At 43.4% G+C, this 16,700-nt stretch overlaps 2 protein-coding genes, 1 long non-coding RNA gene and 1 other non-coding gene across 9 annotated transcripts in view; 1 reads left to right on the top strand and 3 right to left on the bottom strand.

Moving 5' to 3' along the window:
- AP2B1 (adaptor related protein complex 2 subunit beta 1) overlaps positions 1-1,997 on the bottom strand; it is a 127,807-nt gene extending 125,810 nt beyond the window's left edge. For 2 of the 5 annotated variants that reach the window (XM_043583727.1, XM_043583725.1), the window contains exon 1: positions 1,806-1,996. The gene's annotated coding sequence lies outside the window, so the exon portion shown is untranslated. Of the gene's footprint in view, positions 1-1,686 lie in introns of all 5 variants that reach the window. The other 3 variants (XM_043583723.1, XM_043583726.1, XM_043583724.1) reach the window with 3 other exon arrangements.
- A 5,448-nt stretch (positions 1,998-7,445) lies between these two features.
- On the top strand, positions 7,446-11,622 carry PEX12 (peroxisomal biogenesis factor 12). Its single transcript, XM_043583722.1, has 3 exons — positions 7,446-8,210; positions 8,490-9,040; positions 9,864-11,622. The coding sequence occupies exons 1-3, from the start codon at positions 8,085-8,087 to the stop codon at positions 10,261-10,263; spliced, it is 1,077 nt and encodes a 358-aa protein (XP_043439657.1). The 5' UTR covers positions 7,446-8,084; the 3' UTR covers positions 10,264-11,622.
- A 524-nt stretch (positions 11,623-12,146) lies between these two features.
- Positions 12,147-14,939, bottom strand: LOC122485236. 2 transcript variants are annotated; one of them, XR_006297823.1, is made up of 4 exons: positions 14,484-14,939; positions 14,264-14,363; positions 12,404-12,542; positions 12,147-12,248 (listed from the first exon to the last, which is right to left on the bottom strand). It is a non-coding gene; the product is annotated as an uncharacterized LOC122485236 (long non-coding RNA). The 2 variants fall into 2 exon arrangements; XR_006297822.1 differs by lacking the exon at positions 12,404-12,542 and having other exon boundaries at positions 14,484-14,933.
- Positions 12,374-12,470, bottom strand: LOC122486222. Its single transcript, XR_006298072.1, has one exon. It is a non-coding gene; the product is annotated as a Z30 small nucleolar RNA (small nucleolar RNA).
- Positions 14,940-16,700: the final 1,761 nt, after the last annotated feature.

Genomic DNA, 16,700 nt, shown 5'->3' with positions numbered 1-16,700 from the left:
TCACTCCTTGTCCAGCTTGGGTCAAATCCGTGCATAAAATGTAGTATTTTAAAATATGGATAGTGGGGTGCCTGGGTGGCTCAGTTGGTTAAGCGTCCGACTTTTGATTTCAGCTCAGGCCATGATCTCACGGTTTGTGAGTTTGAGCCCCACATCAGGCTCCGCCAGTGCAGAGGCTGCTTGGGATTCTCTGTCTCCCTCTCTCTGTCTCAAAATACATACATAACTTAAAAAAAAAAAAAAGGGGTGCCTGGGTGGCACAGTCAGTTAAGCGTCCGACTTCAGCCAGGTCACGATCTCACGGTCCGTGAGTTCGAGCCCTGCGTTGGGCTCTGGGCTGATGGCTCAGAGCCTGGAGCCTGTTTCCAATTCTGTGTCTCCCTCTCTCTCTGCCCCTCCCGCGTTCATGCTCTGTCTCTCTCTCTGTCCCAAAAATAAATAAATAAACGTTGGGGAAAAAAAAAAACCTTTTTTGAATAAATTAAAAAATAAAATAAAATATAGATGTTTAAGGGCAAAAAAGATGGAAGAACTGGGCTTTCTTGAGTCGGTCTCTTAATTCACAGAATGTTAGCTTTGTGTTAATTTTACCACCCAACTTTCAGCGAGGCTGTCCGCAGAACACGCTATCCTTTTGCTTCACTGGGAGTTTAAACTGTTAAGATACCTGCAAACAGTTCTCACCTTACCACCACGCTTAGTCATCATTGGAATGTGTTACACGTTTTCTTGTACAGCTGCATCTCCTTCATCTGCTGCTTTCTATTATTATTTTATAAGTGTACCCTGAGGCTAAGCAATACAGGCATACCAAGCAGGTAATTAGTCACTTAAATTGTTCCTCATTGAGACCACCTTCGTGGTCACACAGCCTTTTCTAAACTTACTGCGCTTTACTTCTTTTAAACCACAATGATTAACAGTTTCTGGCATTTAAGACGCACTTCTTTTAAAAATCCGTTTAATGAAGCAGCAACACTTTAAGTGCTCAGCTCCATAATGAAACAGCCAGGTGAGATCATTAACATCCCCGCCGCCCCCCACCCCCATAGAAGACTGCTCCTAAAACAAACAGCGTGAATAAATTCTTTCGATTCAAAGAATATGGAAATAACAGGCTGTTCCAGTTTCTTTACCTCTGGCTTAATCTACAGCCTTTCTCAAACCAGATCATTCCTGCTAAGCCCAGAAAGAAAAAATTCGGGGCTAAGATTTATCCCTACTTGCTTCCCCCACTCTCACATCGGGTCTGAACGTTTCTCCTCCCTTCCCCCCAAGTGTCAGGAATTCCTCTTCTGCCCCAGGTGGTCAAGATTCTAGGGATATGTTCCTCCATTACAAGGTGGGAGAGAGGTGTCGCTTATCCTCACATTACGGGAGACGGGAGAGGTTCGCCCATCAATGGACAAACCCGTGGGGGAATCCCTTTCCCCTTCTGCTAAGCTGGACACGTCCCACCTCTGAGTGAAAGACGCCAAGCGGGGAGGAAGGAAGGTTCTCCCCTTTGGCCTCCAGCCTCTACCGACCACACCCCTGGCCTCTGGCCCCAACCCCCCGACCTCGAACGTATCTTCCCTCAGGTGCCCCCCAACTCCCAGCGGCCACACCCGAGGATTCCCTCGCCCCGCCAGAGCGGTGGAGTCCCTTTCTCCCTCTTCCTCACAACGGTCACACCCGACGGCTCACTTCATACTCAACGGTCACGCTCCTAGGATTTCCTCTTCCCCCCGCCAGTGTCCAAGTCAACCTGGGGTCTCCCCCCAGCAGTGACGGACGCACCCCGAAGTTAGCCGCCTTGAACTCACCGGAGGCAAGGGCGGGGGTGGCGGCAGCAGCCAGAGAGCACGGCCCGAGTGGTGTTGTAATGGTTTCCTGCACGTCACGACTCCTTCTCCAGGTCTAAGCCACTGCGCAAAACCCACTTTGCCAGAGACAAAGATGGTGGACAGGAAACTCTGACGTCAGAGAACCTCGCAGCGCACCGTCATCTCCGTGCGCGGCAGAACCAGAAAGGCGGCGAGCTCTGTCGCCTTGGAGACGGACAGGCTTTCCTCGGAGACTGGATACTGGACCCAAGAGGGAGTTCAGTGGCTATACAGAGGGATGTATTAAACAAACTGTCGTTCTCTGGATTTGTTTCCTCGCACAGTTCTCTAAAAACTCTCCCATAGAAAGGGTGAAATATCCTGTTGGAAAACAGGATGAGATGGCATCGGATCTGAATTTCTGAATTCAAACCCCTGCCTTGAGAATGACTGGGAAAGTTCCTTAATGTCTCCTTAACCTTAGTCTTGTCTGTGAAAAGGAGCCAACAATCTATCTCTTCCTGGCTTGGGAAGTTTCAGTGGGATAAAGTAGGTAAAGCACCTGGCTTGTAATAGGAGTGCTTACACAATAGTAAGTTACTTTTGGAAACCGAGACCTAGAAATCTCTGTACCTGTTTCTTAATTTTGCTGTGAACCTAAAACTGCTTCAAAAATAGTAAGTCTTTAATTTTTTTAAATGTGGAGAGTGAGAGTGCCTGGCGCAGTAGCTGAGGAAACCAAAATGCAAAGGAGACTGCGAAGTAGAAAAGGAGAAGGAAAAGCTGGTGGCTATAACTTTTTAGGATGTTTTTAGAGTTCTATGAAAGTAGGAACATACTAACCTATTCGCTCTTCTATCTCTGCGACCTAGCCCCCCTCCCCTCTCCAAAATTTGTTGAATGTGTAAATGTATGAATGATCAACAGTATCACTTGCTAGAGAGAGGAGGAGGAAGGACTGAAAAGCGTCCAAGGATTTAGCAATGTAAAGGTCATCATTGCTGGGACCGTCAGTAGAGACAGAAGGCAAAAGCCATGCTGCAGAAGTTTGAGGATAATGGAGGTGAGGAAATGAAAACAGGAGTTACAAATAACTCCATAAGAAAATGTGGCTGAAAAGAGAAGATATATAGGATATTGGAAAGAGAGAATAGTGAGGATTTTTTTAAGTTCTATATTGATACATTTTCTTTACACTATTTTTAGCAATACCATGAGTTCAATGATCTTTCCTACCCATAGGACTTCAAAATCTCTATCTCTAGCCTTGACCTTTTCCCAACTTTTCACCACCAAATTGCCAACCACACTTATGGAAAATTCTATATTTATGGCCCACCCAAATTAAGCAAATCATGGGATGAGGGTTGCTGTAAAACCTGGTTCCAGTTACAATTCCCAGAAATCAGAGGTGGATTCATAACGAAGAAGCCACCAGAAAAATCTTAGAGACTTTGATTCATATGCCTCTTCTATTCAAAACCTTTCAACAGCTCCTTTATGCTTAATATGTCCAAAACCTATCCTTCCCCCAGCTCCCCGAAGCTCTATGCTCTTTAGTTTTCTCATCTATAAAATGGGGAGATAGTAATATTTAATCAAAATATTGTTATAAGGATGAAGGGAATTAATATATGTAAAGCACTTAGAACTATGGCTGCACATACTATGTATGTATTTGCTGCGTGATTATCTCGATAAATTACACTACATTCCTCAAGCCAGAAACCTGGGGTCATCCTTGATTTCTCTCTCCTTTAATTGTCACATCCAATCCATCTCCAAGTTGCCAATCTACCTTCAAAATAAATCTTTAACTCATCCAATCCCCTCTATTCCACCTCATTAATACAAGCCACCATCACCTCTTGCCTGGAATACTAGAAACCTCAACTTTTCTCCCAACCATTATCCACACAGCAGCCAGTTTTTTGTTTTTTTTTTTTAAGTTTACTTGTTTTCGAGAGACAGAGACAGAGTGCAAGCAGGCGAGGGACAGAGAGAGAGAGGGAGACACAGAATCTGAAGCAGGCTTCAGGCTGTGAGCTGTCAGCACAGAGCCCGACGTGGGGCTGGAACTCGTGAACTGTGAGATCATGACTTGAGCTGAAGTTGGACGCTTAACTGACTGAGCCACCCAAGTGCCCTTAGGTTTTAATTGCACTTATTTTTGAAGTATAACAAACATTTTATAAAAAGTGCACACATTATAAATGTAAAGCTCGGATGAATTTTCATAAAGTAAACATAAGCACATAACCATTACAGGGTCATCTTAAAAATACAAATCTCATCGTGATTCTGGTATTCTTCCGTGAATTCCCATTGCACTTGGGCTAAAATCCAGTCTCTTTCTCAAGGCCGGAGTCCTTGCGTGGTTTGGCCTCTACCTCTCTAACATCATTTTATGCCTTTCAGTTACTCTTCATTTTTCCTTTTGCTATCTATTGCAGCCCTCAAATATGCTAAACTCTTTCCCATCCTAGGGCCTTCACAAATACCGCTCCTTCTACCTAATACTACCCCCTCCTCCCGCAACTCCTCACATGGCTGGCTCATAATTTAGGTCTTGGTTTAATTGCAATCTCCTCAGAAAGGCACTCTGTTTACCCATTCTAGAAGGTTCTGCACTCCCAGCCCACACCACCACACCATCCCAGCCCTCTCATTCTATTTACAAATTGTATCTTAATTTATTTATTATCTCCCTCCTCAACTAGACTGTAAATTCCATGAAGGCAGATACAATTTGTTTTTATTACTACTTTATACCCATCACCCAACATAATGCCTGACACATAAAAGTTACTCAATATTGGGCACCTGGGTGGCTCAGTCGGTTAAGCATCCGACTCTTGATTTTGGCTCAGGTCACGATCTCACTGTTGGTCAGTTTGAGCCCCACATCGGGCTCTGTGCGGACAGTGCGTGGAGCCTGCTTGTTATTGTCTTCCTCTCTCTGCCCCTCCCTTCTTGTTCTCTGTATCTCTCACAATAAATACAAACAGGGGCGCCTGGGTGGCGCAGTCGGTTAAGCGTCCGACTTCAGCCACGTCACGATCTCGCGGTCCGTGAGTTCGAGCCCCGTGTCGGGCTCTGGGCTGATGGCTCAGAGCCTGGAGCCTGTTTCCGATACTGTGTCTCCCTCTCTCTCTGCCCCTCCCCCGTTCATGCTCTGTCTCTCTCTGTCTCAAAAATAAATAAACGTTGAAAAAAAAATTAAAAAAAAATAAATAAATACAAACTTTAAAGTTACTCAATATTTATTAAATAAATTACCATCCACAGGCAGAGTACTAAAACTAGCATTTAAGACCTTCCATAATCCGTCTAAATCTATTTTCAACATACCCTCTACTATTCCTATTTGTGCCTCTACAGTTAAAGCAAGCAACAATTTGTTCCTCCTATCCACTCCATGCTGCTCCCTTAGCCTCAAAAGTTGTCACTACTACTAATACTTGCCCCAAATGTACTTATCTTTTGAGGTCCACCTGATTCATAAAACTTTCTCAGTGGACATCTGTTATGATATGAGGTACAGAATGTACCAGGTTACATCACTGCATTAAAGAGCAACTGGCAAAGGGAAGTGGAGATAAAATATGAGGTTAGAAACAATGTTCTTGCCTTTGGTTATGCAGGCCAATAAGGGTGTTCTGTTTAAACTGGTTAGCAGTGTGTATTCCTCCCAGCTGATAGTTATCTCTTCCTCTAAACTCACGTCATATTAGCCTCTCTGATGGCTCTGAATACCTCTTCACATAAGTGCACTTTTTATGTGTCTTATCTATTATTACATTATAAACATGAGGGCGGGATTTATGATGAGGTGGTTATTTGTTGGCTGTAATAATTGACACTATTTTTGACTGCCTTTTCCTTGTGCAATTTCAATTTACTTTTGGGGTATTTTCAAAGACCGTTAATCAAGATGTCTTGCCCTCTTCCCTGAAAGAGTGGAGAAGACATCTGAACTAAGGTAGGGCAATACAATTTGCATTCTAAGTACAGTGACAGAAATTTGTTGAAGCTCATTCATTTTAACAATGCTGCCTGGGTGAGACTTTACTAATTCTTGCTAGCGACATCCAATAGGACTGTAGTTCCTGTCCTTTTAGAGCTGGCTTTCCTCATTTTAACTACTCTATATATTTCCAATATATTTTTTTAGTTTAAATAGTGGCCTATTTCTTTTGCTTGTAACCAAAGACCCCTAAAATTGATACAAATGTTTAGCCAATTTCCCACTTGTCATAGTAGATGCTGTCTCAACTTTGTCTTTTTGTTGTTTAATTAAGAAAAGCTTGCATATGGGTCGCCTGGGTGGCTCAGTCAGTTAAGCACCTGACTCTTGATTTTGGCTCAAGACATGATCTCTTGGTTCGTGAGATCGAGCCCTGCTTCGGGCTCTGTGCTAAAAGTGTGGAGCCTACTTGGGATTCTCTCTCTCCCTCCCTCTCTTTCAAAATAAACAAACTTAAAAGAAAAGAAAAAAGAGAAGCCTGCAAATAAGGGCTACCGTTGTTAGAACACCTAATACGTGTCGGGTGCTTTATACAGATACATTATCTCTAGTCCTTAAAATTCCCTAAGGTAAAATATCTTGTATCAATGTGATTTTCGCTGGCAGGTTATTTGGTGGAGTAAAAAACACCTTTTAGAACTATAATTAAGGTTAACTTGCAATATTTTATTGAAACAATTAAACCCAAATCTTGTTTTTGAGAGTTCTCATTATGCAAACCAATTATCTTTATACGACAAGGTCCTCTAAAGCAGTGAATACATTCTATTCCTATATATTTAGCACAGAAGTGGGGAGGGGTTGAAGAAAGAGGAATGGTTAAACGTGAATAAGCAACTCAAGAGAGGGTAAGTTGCATATGACGTAAAAGCCCTTTGCTAATTGTAAATTACACTAAGTTTGGTATACAGTGAAAAGTACCATCTTCCAAGTGTCTCCAGTTGATTCTAGTTACAACTCATCAGGATTCCTCTTAGTCCTGTATTCACATCGCTGTGACACATCCAACCGTATAGGAGAGTAGGAACCATTTTCATCAAGTGTGGCAAGTGCCTAGTTATACTTGAACGTAACTACGCCTACAAGACAGTTAATCTACCGGCTAGAATGGAAAGGGGCCGTTTCAAGTTCTGAGGAACATCAAGAACCTTTCTCATTCTAATCATCTTTTTTCTTTTCTTTTCTTTTTTTTAAATTAGCGGCAATAAGGCTAAAGACTTCTATCTCCAGCTGCAAATCCCTCCTGGGAGGGCCGACTATAAATTAACCACCACGCCCGGCGCACACAGAAAGAACTTCCGTGTGTCCACATTCCCATTCGTCCCCCCACCCTTAACTAAATCGCCCAAGGGAACACAGGCCTCAGCAGCAGGCTCGAACTCCTGGCTCTGGGTGCCAGACGTCGCGCGGCGCCCCAAACACCTTTCCAAAAAGACCTCTGCAGAGAGATTCAGAGGTGTGGCTTCCCATCGGGGATGCGATGCAAAACTAGCTAAGAAAAGTAAATCGAGCTGAGAACCCAACTCCAAGCCAGGCCTCCCCAAGTCACTTCTTTAATTTCAGCGGGAGCGGAAGCGGAAGCGGAAGCTCCGGTGGGGTCATAGAGTTTGCTCGTTCCGGTTTCCGGGCCACGTTCGGGGCTAGAGCGCCTCCCGTCCGCCAGCCATCCCAGTCCCCAGCGGCTTCTATTTCCGGGTGCGGCTCCTGTCATAAAGCGGGGGCCTCTCTACAAACGTGGAATCGTGGGTCCTTCGCGCCTCGCCGGGGGTCAGCGCACAAGGACGGTCCCTGGCGGGGGTACTTCGCAGCCAACGGCTGGAGCCGGTCTTCGTGTACCGACTCCGCACTGGCACCTCTAACCCCTCAGAGCTAGCTGGCTCTTGAGCCCTCACGAGTTAGAGTCCCTGATTCGCAGCCTCCAGGGCTGCAGCTCCAGAAGATATCACTCCTTCGCCCATCCCTGTCCCCATAGGCATGCTCTGCCCTGTGAGGTACAGCATTTGACAAGTCACCCCTACCCCACACACCACTTCCACCCGCGTCTGCCTTAACTTCGTTCTTAACCTCCTTTTGAGACCCCCTCCCTTCTGCCTCCAGAAGAGGTCTTTTCCCCCCACTTCCGTGAAAGAGGAGTTTTGGGTCTCTTGCAGAAAGATTACCTTTAAGACTGAGCACCTATTTGATAACTAAAACAAGTTCATGCTTACTAAAGAGTTTGTGGGCAAAGTGAAACCCAGTGCACACGGGAAATTATGGCTGAGCACGGGGCTCACATCACAACTGCTTCTGTGGTGGATGACCAGCCATCCATTTTTGAGGTGGTAGCACAGGAGAGTTTAATGACAGCAGTGAGACCTGCTCTTCAGCATGTGGTCAAGGTAAGGTGTCAATTCTCTGAGAGTTTTTAGGGACTGGGTAAAAACCAAACCAATAATTATAATTCACATCCTATGGTTTAACGGTTATTGAGTCCATGTTATGTGTAGAGCCCTGTACTGAATAACCCAGCACTTCAGGGAGGATAGGGCAGACCCCAAAAGAAGTGCTCATTTAAGCCTAAAGTATAGAATTTAGAAGAAAAAAGGGGAAATGCAAATACAATGCATAATAATTGTGAAATGGAATGAATTTCATTTTATTAATTTACTTTGCTTTAGGTTCTTGCAGAATCCAATCCTGCCCACTATGGCTTCTTTTGGAGGTGGTTTGATGAAATCTTCACCCTGCTAGATCTTCTGCTCCAGCAGCATTATTTGTCCAAAACCAGTGCCTCATTCTCTGAAAATTTTTATGGCTTAAAGCGCATTGTAATGGAGGACACACACAAGCTTCAGAGGTTGGCCAGTGCTGGTCTCCCAAAGCAGCAGCTTTGGAAGTCAATTATGTTCCTGGTTCTTCTTCCCTACCTGAAAGTGAAGCTAGAGAAGCTGGTTTCTAGCCTGAGAGAAGAGGATGAATATTCTATTCATCCCCCTTCTTCCCGTTGGAAACAGTTTTATAGAGCCTTCCTGGCAGCCTACCCATTTGTTAACATGGCATGGGAAGGCTGGTTTTTTGTACAACAACTTCGATACATCCTAGGAAAGGCTCAGCATCACTCACCACTGCTGAGGCTGGCTGGTGTTCGGTTAGGTCGACTTACAGTTCAGGATATACAAGCTCTGGAGCACAGACCAGCTGAAGTCAGCATGATGCAGCAACCAAAGAGGTAAGGCTTTAACATTCCCCCAAATATTTCATTAACATATTCTAAAATCAGAACCAATTTTATTAAATCCACCTTCCTCGGTTCACTTTGAGGTATTTTGTAAACGCAGAAAAATTCTCGTCTCCATAGAACAAGAGTGGCCATCCTGGTAAACTTCCTCATCACACTAGCTACATTTTTGTGCACGCTTGCTGCGTGCGTCAGGCCCTGTGCTAGGTGTTTGCTTTACGTACGTTACCTCAATCCTCATCACAACCGAATGAAATAAATTCATTGTTCCATTTAACAGCTAAGGAAACTGAGCCCTGATACTGAAGTCCCTTGCCAAGGCCACATGGCTGGAAGGTGGCAGAACTGAGATCCAAGCCTGATCAACAGTTCTCAAGACTGTGTCTTAACCACAATGCTATACTGCTTCTAGTTAGTGTTTGTGGTGTCCTACAAGTTCAAATATATATTCCTCAATGTTGCTAAGTTATTTTTTTGTTAAGAGCGTTGTTCCTTTTCCTGGATATACTACCTTACACACACACACACTCTATATAATCAGTCTAATTTCTTTCTTAAAACAAAAACAAAGAAGACCCTAGTCATTAAATACAAAGTTTAGCTCCTATACTCCCAAAAGACTGTAGGTCAGAAAAAAGAAATCATTTAGAACAGATACTAAAGGAGACAGTGTCAATCTAGCAACTACTCAATCCCCAAACTGAATCGGTGATTCTGATGAAGAGTGTAAGAACTATAATTTTAGTAGCCATTCTGTGATGATACCTACATAAGCAGTTTCTCCTTTTGTCTCCTCGTTCTGTTCTCCCACCAGTGTTGGTGAGAAGATAAAGTCAGCTCTGAAGAAAGCTGTGGGAGGTGCTGCCTTATCCCTCTCTACTGGCCTTTCTGTGGGAGTATTCTTTCTACAATTCCTTGAGTGGTGGTACTCATCTGAAAATCAAGAAACCGTCAAATCGCTGACTGCCCTACCTACTCCGCCACCACCTGTACACCTGGACTACAATTCTGATTCTCCTCTGTTACCCAAAATGAAGACTGTGTGCCCACTGTGTCGTAAAACCCGGGTGAATGATACTGTTCTTGCCACCTCTGGCTATGTGTTTTGTTATCGCTGTGTGTTTAATTATGTCAGGAGTCACCAAGCTTGTCCCATAACAGGTTATCCAACAGAAGTACAACATCTAATTAAACTGTACTCCCCTGAGAACTGAAACGGATTAGCATTTTATCTCACCACAAAATTACTGCACTATAAGGCCACAGGACTGATTTTCAGCACAGTATGTAGCATTGTTTGATACTTCTCATCCTCCACTCATAATTATATGGACTTTAAATAACTAGAGTTGACCCCTGAACATGTGTTCACCGGCCCCCCACATATAACTTTTGAATCCCCCAAAACTGAACTACTAATAGCCTACTGTTGACCAGAAGCCTTACGAATAGTCAATTAACACACATTTTGTATGTTAGATGTATTATATACCATATTCTTGCAGTAAAATAAGATAGGGAAAATACTAAGATTAAGAGAAAGTACCTTTATACTGTACTTTTTTGGGGGTGCCTGGGTGGCTCAGTCAGTTGAGCATCCGACTGCAGCTCAGGTCATGATCTCGCAGTTTGTGAGTTCCAGCCCCGCATCGGGCTCTGTGCTGACAGCTCAGAGCCTGGAGCCTGCTTCAGATTCTGTGTCTCCCTCTCTCTCTGCCCCTTCCCTGCTCATGCTCTGTCTCTGAGAAATGAATAAAAGTTAAAAAAAATTTTATGCTGTACTTTTTACCGTACTGTACTGTAAGAAATCCGAATATAAGTAGACTTACACAGTTCAAATTTGTGTTGTTCAAGGGCCAACTGTATATGGATTTCTTTAAAAAGATGTATCCATTGATCTTAACCTTTTAACTTGCTGTCTAGATTCTTACTTAGACTTTACCAAGCTGGTTAGAATGAGAATCAGGACTGACAGGAGACATGAAGGTCAATGTACAGGAAGTGGATAAAAGGGGATAGTTAGTACAGAAGCTTTTCCTTGAAGAACAAGAGGTATAGAAGCTCTCAGGAAAAACCCAAGTTAGACCTCATAAAGTGGGTAGTGAATAGGTAGCAGCCTTCTTGAGAAAAGAAAGCATTTATCTGCCTATGAAGAAGATATTTTATCAGTTTGCAAACAATGTGAAACATAGACCTGCTCTTTATAGACATACTTAGAAACACTTTAGAAGAACAAAGCGCCTTCCATATACTGTGATCCACTTGTTAAGTAACAGCTGTTATAGTTTATCAACTTTTAAAGAAGATTCCTTTATGAGCCATACAGATGGGAAACTGGTCAAAGAAAAGTAGGGGTTGAGTGTATATTGTCTGAAGATTTCAGTGTGAAAGCAAATCTAATTAATTAAGAGATGAACTAAAATACTGATCTAACTTTGTGCAAAAGAATCTTTTAATAAGCTCTTTCTTCTTGCTGTTAAGAGTCTGCAAAATGGGCACAAATTATTCTGGCTATTAGTAAGTTTCTGTGAAATGCTGAAACAAATTTTAAGAATAAATGTTTTAGGCAAAGAGCTGTTCCAAGTTGTCATGATTATGTGGAAACGTAAAGATTACTGAGGTGTTTAAATTTTTCATTCAGACCACCTTTGACTTTGAGGTATTTTTGTATTGACATCTTGTTTGTGTGTGTGTGTGGGGGGGGGGGGGTTGTTTTTTTTTTTATTGCTAATCTAATACTTGGAGAAAAAAATCCTCTACTCCAACAGCAAGAATTCAGCTTTGTGTGAAATACTGTCTTAGAAATACTACAGAAACACTTCAGTTCTGTGTAGTAAAATTCATGTCACTGGATGGTCAGGTTGGTGAAAATATATGGGTAGAGGAAGGATGAAAATAATTTAAGTGCCTCTGCTGAGATAAGTGTTTTCCAATATTTTCACTCATTTAGCAATTCAAAGCACATTCTCTGATAGCACAAAGTTGATTAAATTTTGAAATGGATTAACCTACGGATTTGAAAATATTAACACTTTTGTGTACCATAAGAAGAACGTAATAGATATTTGTAAAAGTTCTTATGAAAACAAACACCATAGTTAATTAAGCATTTTTAATATCATAATAATAAGGAAACTGAACCAGATTCAGGATTGTAGTCCTCCACGAAGATATCAAAAGCCAGATTTTTCACCTCAACCTAAGAAGGAAAACAGCAAAGTATCAGCAATTCAAAAGAATATCAAAGAAACATTCTTATACATAATAAAATCAGTACGCAAATAGATTAAAACATACCAAATGTGGAAAAACCACAACCAGAATCAGCTCAGAGAGAAGATTAAGGGATCATACCCTGGTCAAGGCCAACACTGAAGCAGTGGCAATACCAGGTCAGACTATACTTCACTCATCATCGCATCATTCCATTTCACATCCTTCTATACCTAAGAGCAGCCCAACACTCTCCACATCCAAGAAAACTTAGGTTAACCTATGAAAAAAATAAAGTCTTCTTTATAGATAAGTTTCAACCATGGGTTTTCAACAAATACTTTATTTTCCATTATGTTTTGCTTTAAGCAAGTCTGCTGAACAAAAATGCAAACTTGGAGGAACTTTTTTGCTTTTCAAATACAGGAGAGTGGAGAAGCATTTATGATTAAAAAAAATTTTTTTTAATGTTTATTTTTGAGAGAGGGAGAGAGAATCCCAAGCAGGCTCCAGGCTGTCAGTGCAGAGCCCGACGGATGCAGGGCTCCATCCCACCAACTGTGAGATCATGACTGGAGCCAAAATCAAGGGTTGGATGCTTAAATGACTGAGTCACCCAGGCGCCCCCCAAATTTTTTTTTAATGAGCCCAAACACTAGGCATGATAAAATTTCAGGGATGTCTGTGAAGAGATTTATCGTCCTAAAGTAAAAGCTTTAGAAAAGATTTTCTACTACATTCCATTATAAACTCCAGCTCATTTAATATACAGTTTGATTTATAATTCTGCTCCTAACAAAGAGAAGAAGTATAGTCATAAAATCTTTATACTGGAATCTTCTATCTTAAAAGTCCAAGATCCACAGAGGCTACGTTTTGCCAAAGGTTCACAACAAATTAACTAACAGTAGAGCTGGAAAGAGAACAGAGGTTTGATGATCAGATTTACATTTTTCCACTACCAGTTAAATATGAGGCTTAATTTCATTTTTTTCCAGGCCATAGGAAAGATAAAAGAAGCAATGCAAGGGGCGCCTGGGTGGCTCAGTCAGTTGAGCATCCGACTTTGGCTCAGGTCATGATCTCAGAGTCTGTGAGTTCGAGCCCCACGTCGGGCTCTGTGCTGACAGCCCAGAGCCTGGAGCCTGCTTCAGATTCTATGTCTCCCTCTCTCTCTGCCCCTTCCCTGCTCATGTTCTGTCTCTCTCTGTCTCAAAAATAAATACAAAAATTTAAAAAAAAAGAAAATTTTAAAAAATGTTGTTTAAAAAAAAAAGAAGCAATGCAAAGTGTAAGTAATTCAAAACCTGGATAATCAATTTCTGAGTAAGAAAGAGCTGACTGCATTTCATTTATTCTAAATGACACCTTCTGGTGGTATGTTGTCACTGACGTGGAAAAGTACTTGGATCACAATGTCACCCTCCCCAGCCTTTCAGCATGGTGTTGTCAGTATCTAAGTAACAATTCTGGAGACAGCACATGCTTCCTTCAGCCATCTATAAATGTCAATAGGTTGATACTCCTTAGTTAAAAATTGACAGCTGTTGGTCTGTGTTAACCATTCAGCAATTAAACTCCATTAAAAAGGGGCGGGGGGCGAGGGGACTAACAAAGTGCCTGTTTTATAGGGGCTACGCTGGAGTCTTTAGTTCATCTTCCTACACCGGTGAAGTACACATTAAAAACGAGGAAAACAGAGGCTGAGAGAACTTAAATAACTTTGTCTAAAAGCACGAAACTTGGGAGCGGAGCTCCAAGTGTGCTCCCGCCATTCACAGCACACACACATTCCTAGTTCTCTTCCTCAGTACACTCTGCTCCATCTGGAGTGCCTCCCCCAACCCTTTCAACCTGGAGAACTTCTAATTATAGTAACCTTACTCAAACGTCACCTTCTCTAAGTGGTCTCTAACTCTGTCATCCTCTCGTCTCACTTACACAGCACTTTTCCCCACCACAGCACGCCATCACACGCTACTTATTTACCCATGCACATACCCCTCCTTCCATCTCTGCCATCAGCCCCATGGCACGGACTTCCTCAAGAACCGGGCCAGTGTCTTCCTGGCCTTTGCATCCATCGCACTCGGAACAGTGCCTGGTACATAGGACGAGGCTCAATAAATGAACGTTTAATTCGGTCACTGGGCGCCCCTCCCTCCTAAACTTAAGCTCCTAGATTACAAAGTCATCAGCACAATTTAAAAAGCCAACTTACCTCCAATACTGCACGCAGGTAACCATACACGCATCTCTAAGCCCTCCCTCCCCTAACTTCTACCTCATGGCGGTCTCCACGGCGCGCTGCGCAGGTCAACCGGTGCTTCCATACAATGGACTCTCAACAAAATAATAATAATAAAGTCCAAACCCCACCGACTTCAGGAAAGACTGAGAGGGGCCGTACTTGCAGGGAAATACGAGTAAGGCCGAAGCCAGGGCTCAAACCAAAGACCCAGGCACGAGTCCACAGCCCGCTCTCCGAACTCCTCAAGCTCCTACGCCCTGTCTCGGGAGGTTTGCTCCGGCCGGCGGAGACTGACAGCAGCAGACACCCGGCCTTTCGGCTCCTGGCTACAACTCAGTCCCGCTTCCCGCTTGCCGGTAGCCTAGCTTTGCTGCCGCTCGCGAGACCTCCCCGCCCAGAACAGCCTCCGCCGGACAACCAATCCTCCGGCCGCCATTGGGTCACGTGGATCACAGCCTTTGTCGGGCGGGTGCGAGGAGCAGCCAATCGGAGGGCCAGGCGACACTGAGGCGTGGAGCGGGACGGAGGGCGGAAGCGCCTTTTCGGTTGCTTCTTAGTGTGGAGTCTTCGTCTTCAGGCTAGTGCTTTTTCAGCCTTTGAGCGATTCCTGCCTGCCTCTCAACTCCCTGCCCTTGGACTTTGGGTCGTCTTTTGCCAGTTGCCGGTCCTTTGTTTTACAACCGGGGAGGGCATCTGAAAGAGTTGTGCCCGGTATTTCCGGGAAGAATTATCGATTCAGATAGTGATCCAATAGGATTTACTGCACTTGTCCGATTCCCGCGGGAAGGCTGAGGGCTGGGGGCTGGGAGGAATGTGTCCCTTTACATTCTGTGAACTCTTTCGTTGATCGGGCGCTTGGACGCTTCCTAGATCAGCTTTCCACAAGAAAAGTGCAGCTAAATATCAAAGAAATGCGCAGGAGAACTGGAAAGACTTCCTGGAAGAGGTGGCATTTGATCTGAGTCTGGAAAGATGGATGGGTTTTGAAAATTAGGAGATTCTGGCAGAAGGAATAATTTGACGCCCGAATTAAATGAGAAAGCATGGGGGAACTTGGAAATGTAAGTAAAGTCGAAAAAATGTAGTGTTTCTAAATTCGGTGAGTTAGAAAACACCAGGGGATACTTAATATGTATGTCCTCTAGCACCAAAGACAACAAAAACCCAAAAAAGCCTGGAGCACAACCCAGACTATCTAATCAGAAATTCTAGCGTTGGATCCCAGGCAGATGTATTACTGAAAGGTGACCCAGGGATGATTCTGATTCAACCAAAGTCTGAGGACCGCTATTAGTGTTAAAGAAAGGAGGTGGTGGGAAATTTGAAAGACAAATCAAGACTTCATCAAAGATGGTGGCTTACTGGCTGTGTAGATTACTCTGGAGAAAGTGGGAGACTTGAAGATTTCAGAGTGGGAGTAGATCAGTGATCAGAGCTGTACTTTTGACAACTATGTATGCAAATGTGTTTTTAAATAGATCAAAGGAGGGCGAAGTGAAAGAAAGGGAAACTATAGCAAGTGATTGGCATAGGTGAGAGCTAAGAAGAACCTAAATTAGGATTGTGGAAGTGGAAATTGAGAGGTGGTATATGAAAAGCAGCGTGAGGAATGTGATGAGTGTCAGAAAGGGATGGGTAGAAGGTGTCAACCTAAATAAAAAGGAAGACTGAGACAAGTGCAAAATTGTCAAAAAGATGAGCTTATTTAGGAAGAGCAGAGGAGTTGCAGTTCAAGACTTGCAAACGTTAGCAAGTTACATTGAGTCCCTTGAAAGTTTGGGATAGGCTGCATATTTGGGTAGGGAATGTAAGGAGGAGAGACCTCAGTTTAGAGTCTGTTAAAATAAAAAACAAAGGGAGGCCAGATTTGAAAATTCACCAGGCAAACCAGACCAGACCAACCAGTCTGGTGATACAAACAAACTTCAATTCAGCTTCCTTTGCAAGACCAACCTGACCTGGGTTATTTCTTGTTTGTGCCTTTGGGAACCATAAGTAAAACTTAACCCCTGACCAACTCACTATCATTTAAGAAAATTCCAGGGATACTTGGGTGGCTCAATATGTTGAATGCCTTGACTCTTGAATTGGGCTCAGGTCATGATCTCACGACTTTGGAGATCGAGCCCAGTGTGGGGCTGATCGTGGAGCCTGCTTGGGATTCTCTACCTCCCTCTCCCTCTGCCC

Source organism: Prionailurus bengalensis, chromosome E1 (genome assembly GCF_016509475.1).
Source record: "Prionailurus bengalensis isolate Pbe53 chromosome E1, Fcat_Pben_1.1_paternal_pri, whole genome shotgun sequence".
Classification (NCBI taxonomy): Eukaryota; Metazoa; Chordata; class Mammalia; order Carnivora; family Felidae; genus Prionailurus; species Prionailurus bengalensis.
The sequence above is the reverse complement of the archived record's forward strand: the minus strand, read 5'-3'. Positions and strand labels throughout refer to the sequence as shown.

Coding starts and splice junctions, on each gene's coding strand:
- PEX12 (XM_043583722.1), top strand. CDS start 8,085: ATGGCTGAGCACGGGGCTCACATCACAACTGCTTCTGTGGTGGATGAC. Junction 8,211..8,489: donor CTCTTCAGCATGTGGTCAAG/GTAAGGTGTCAA, acceptor ACTTTGCTTTAG/GTTCTTGCAGAATCCAATCC. Junction 9,041..9,863: donor ATGATGCAGCAACCAAAGAG/GTAAGGCTTTAA, acceptor TTCTCCCACCAG/TGTTGGTGAGAAGATAAAGT.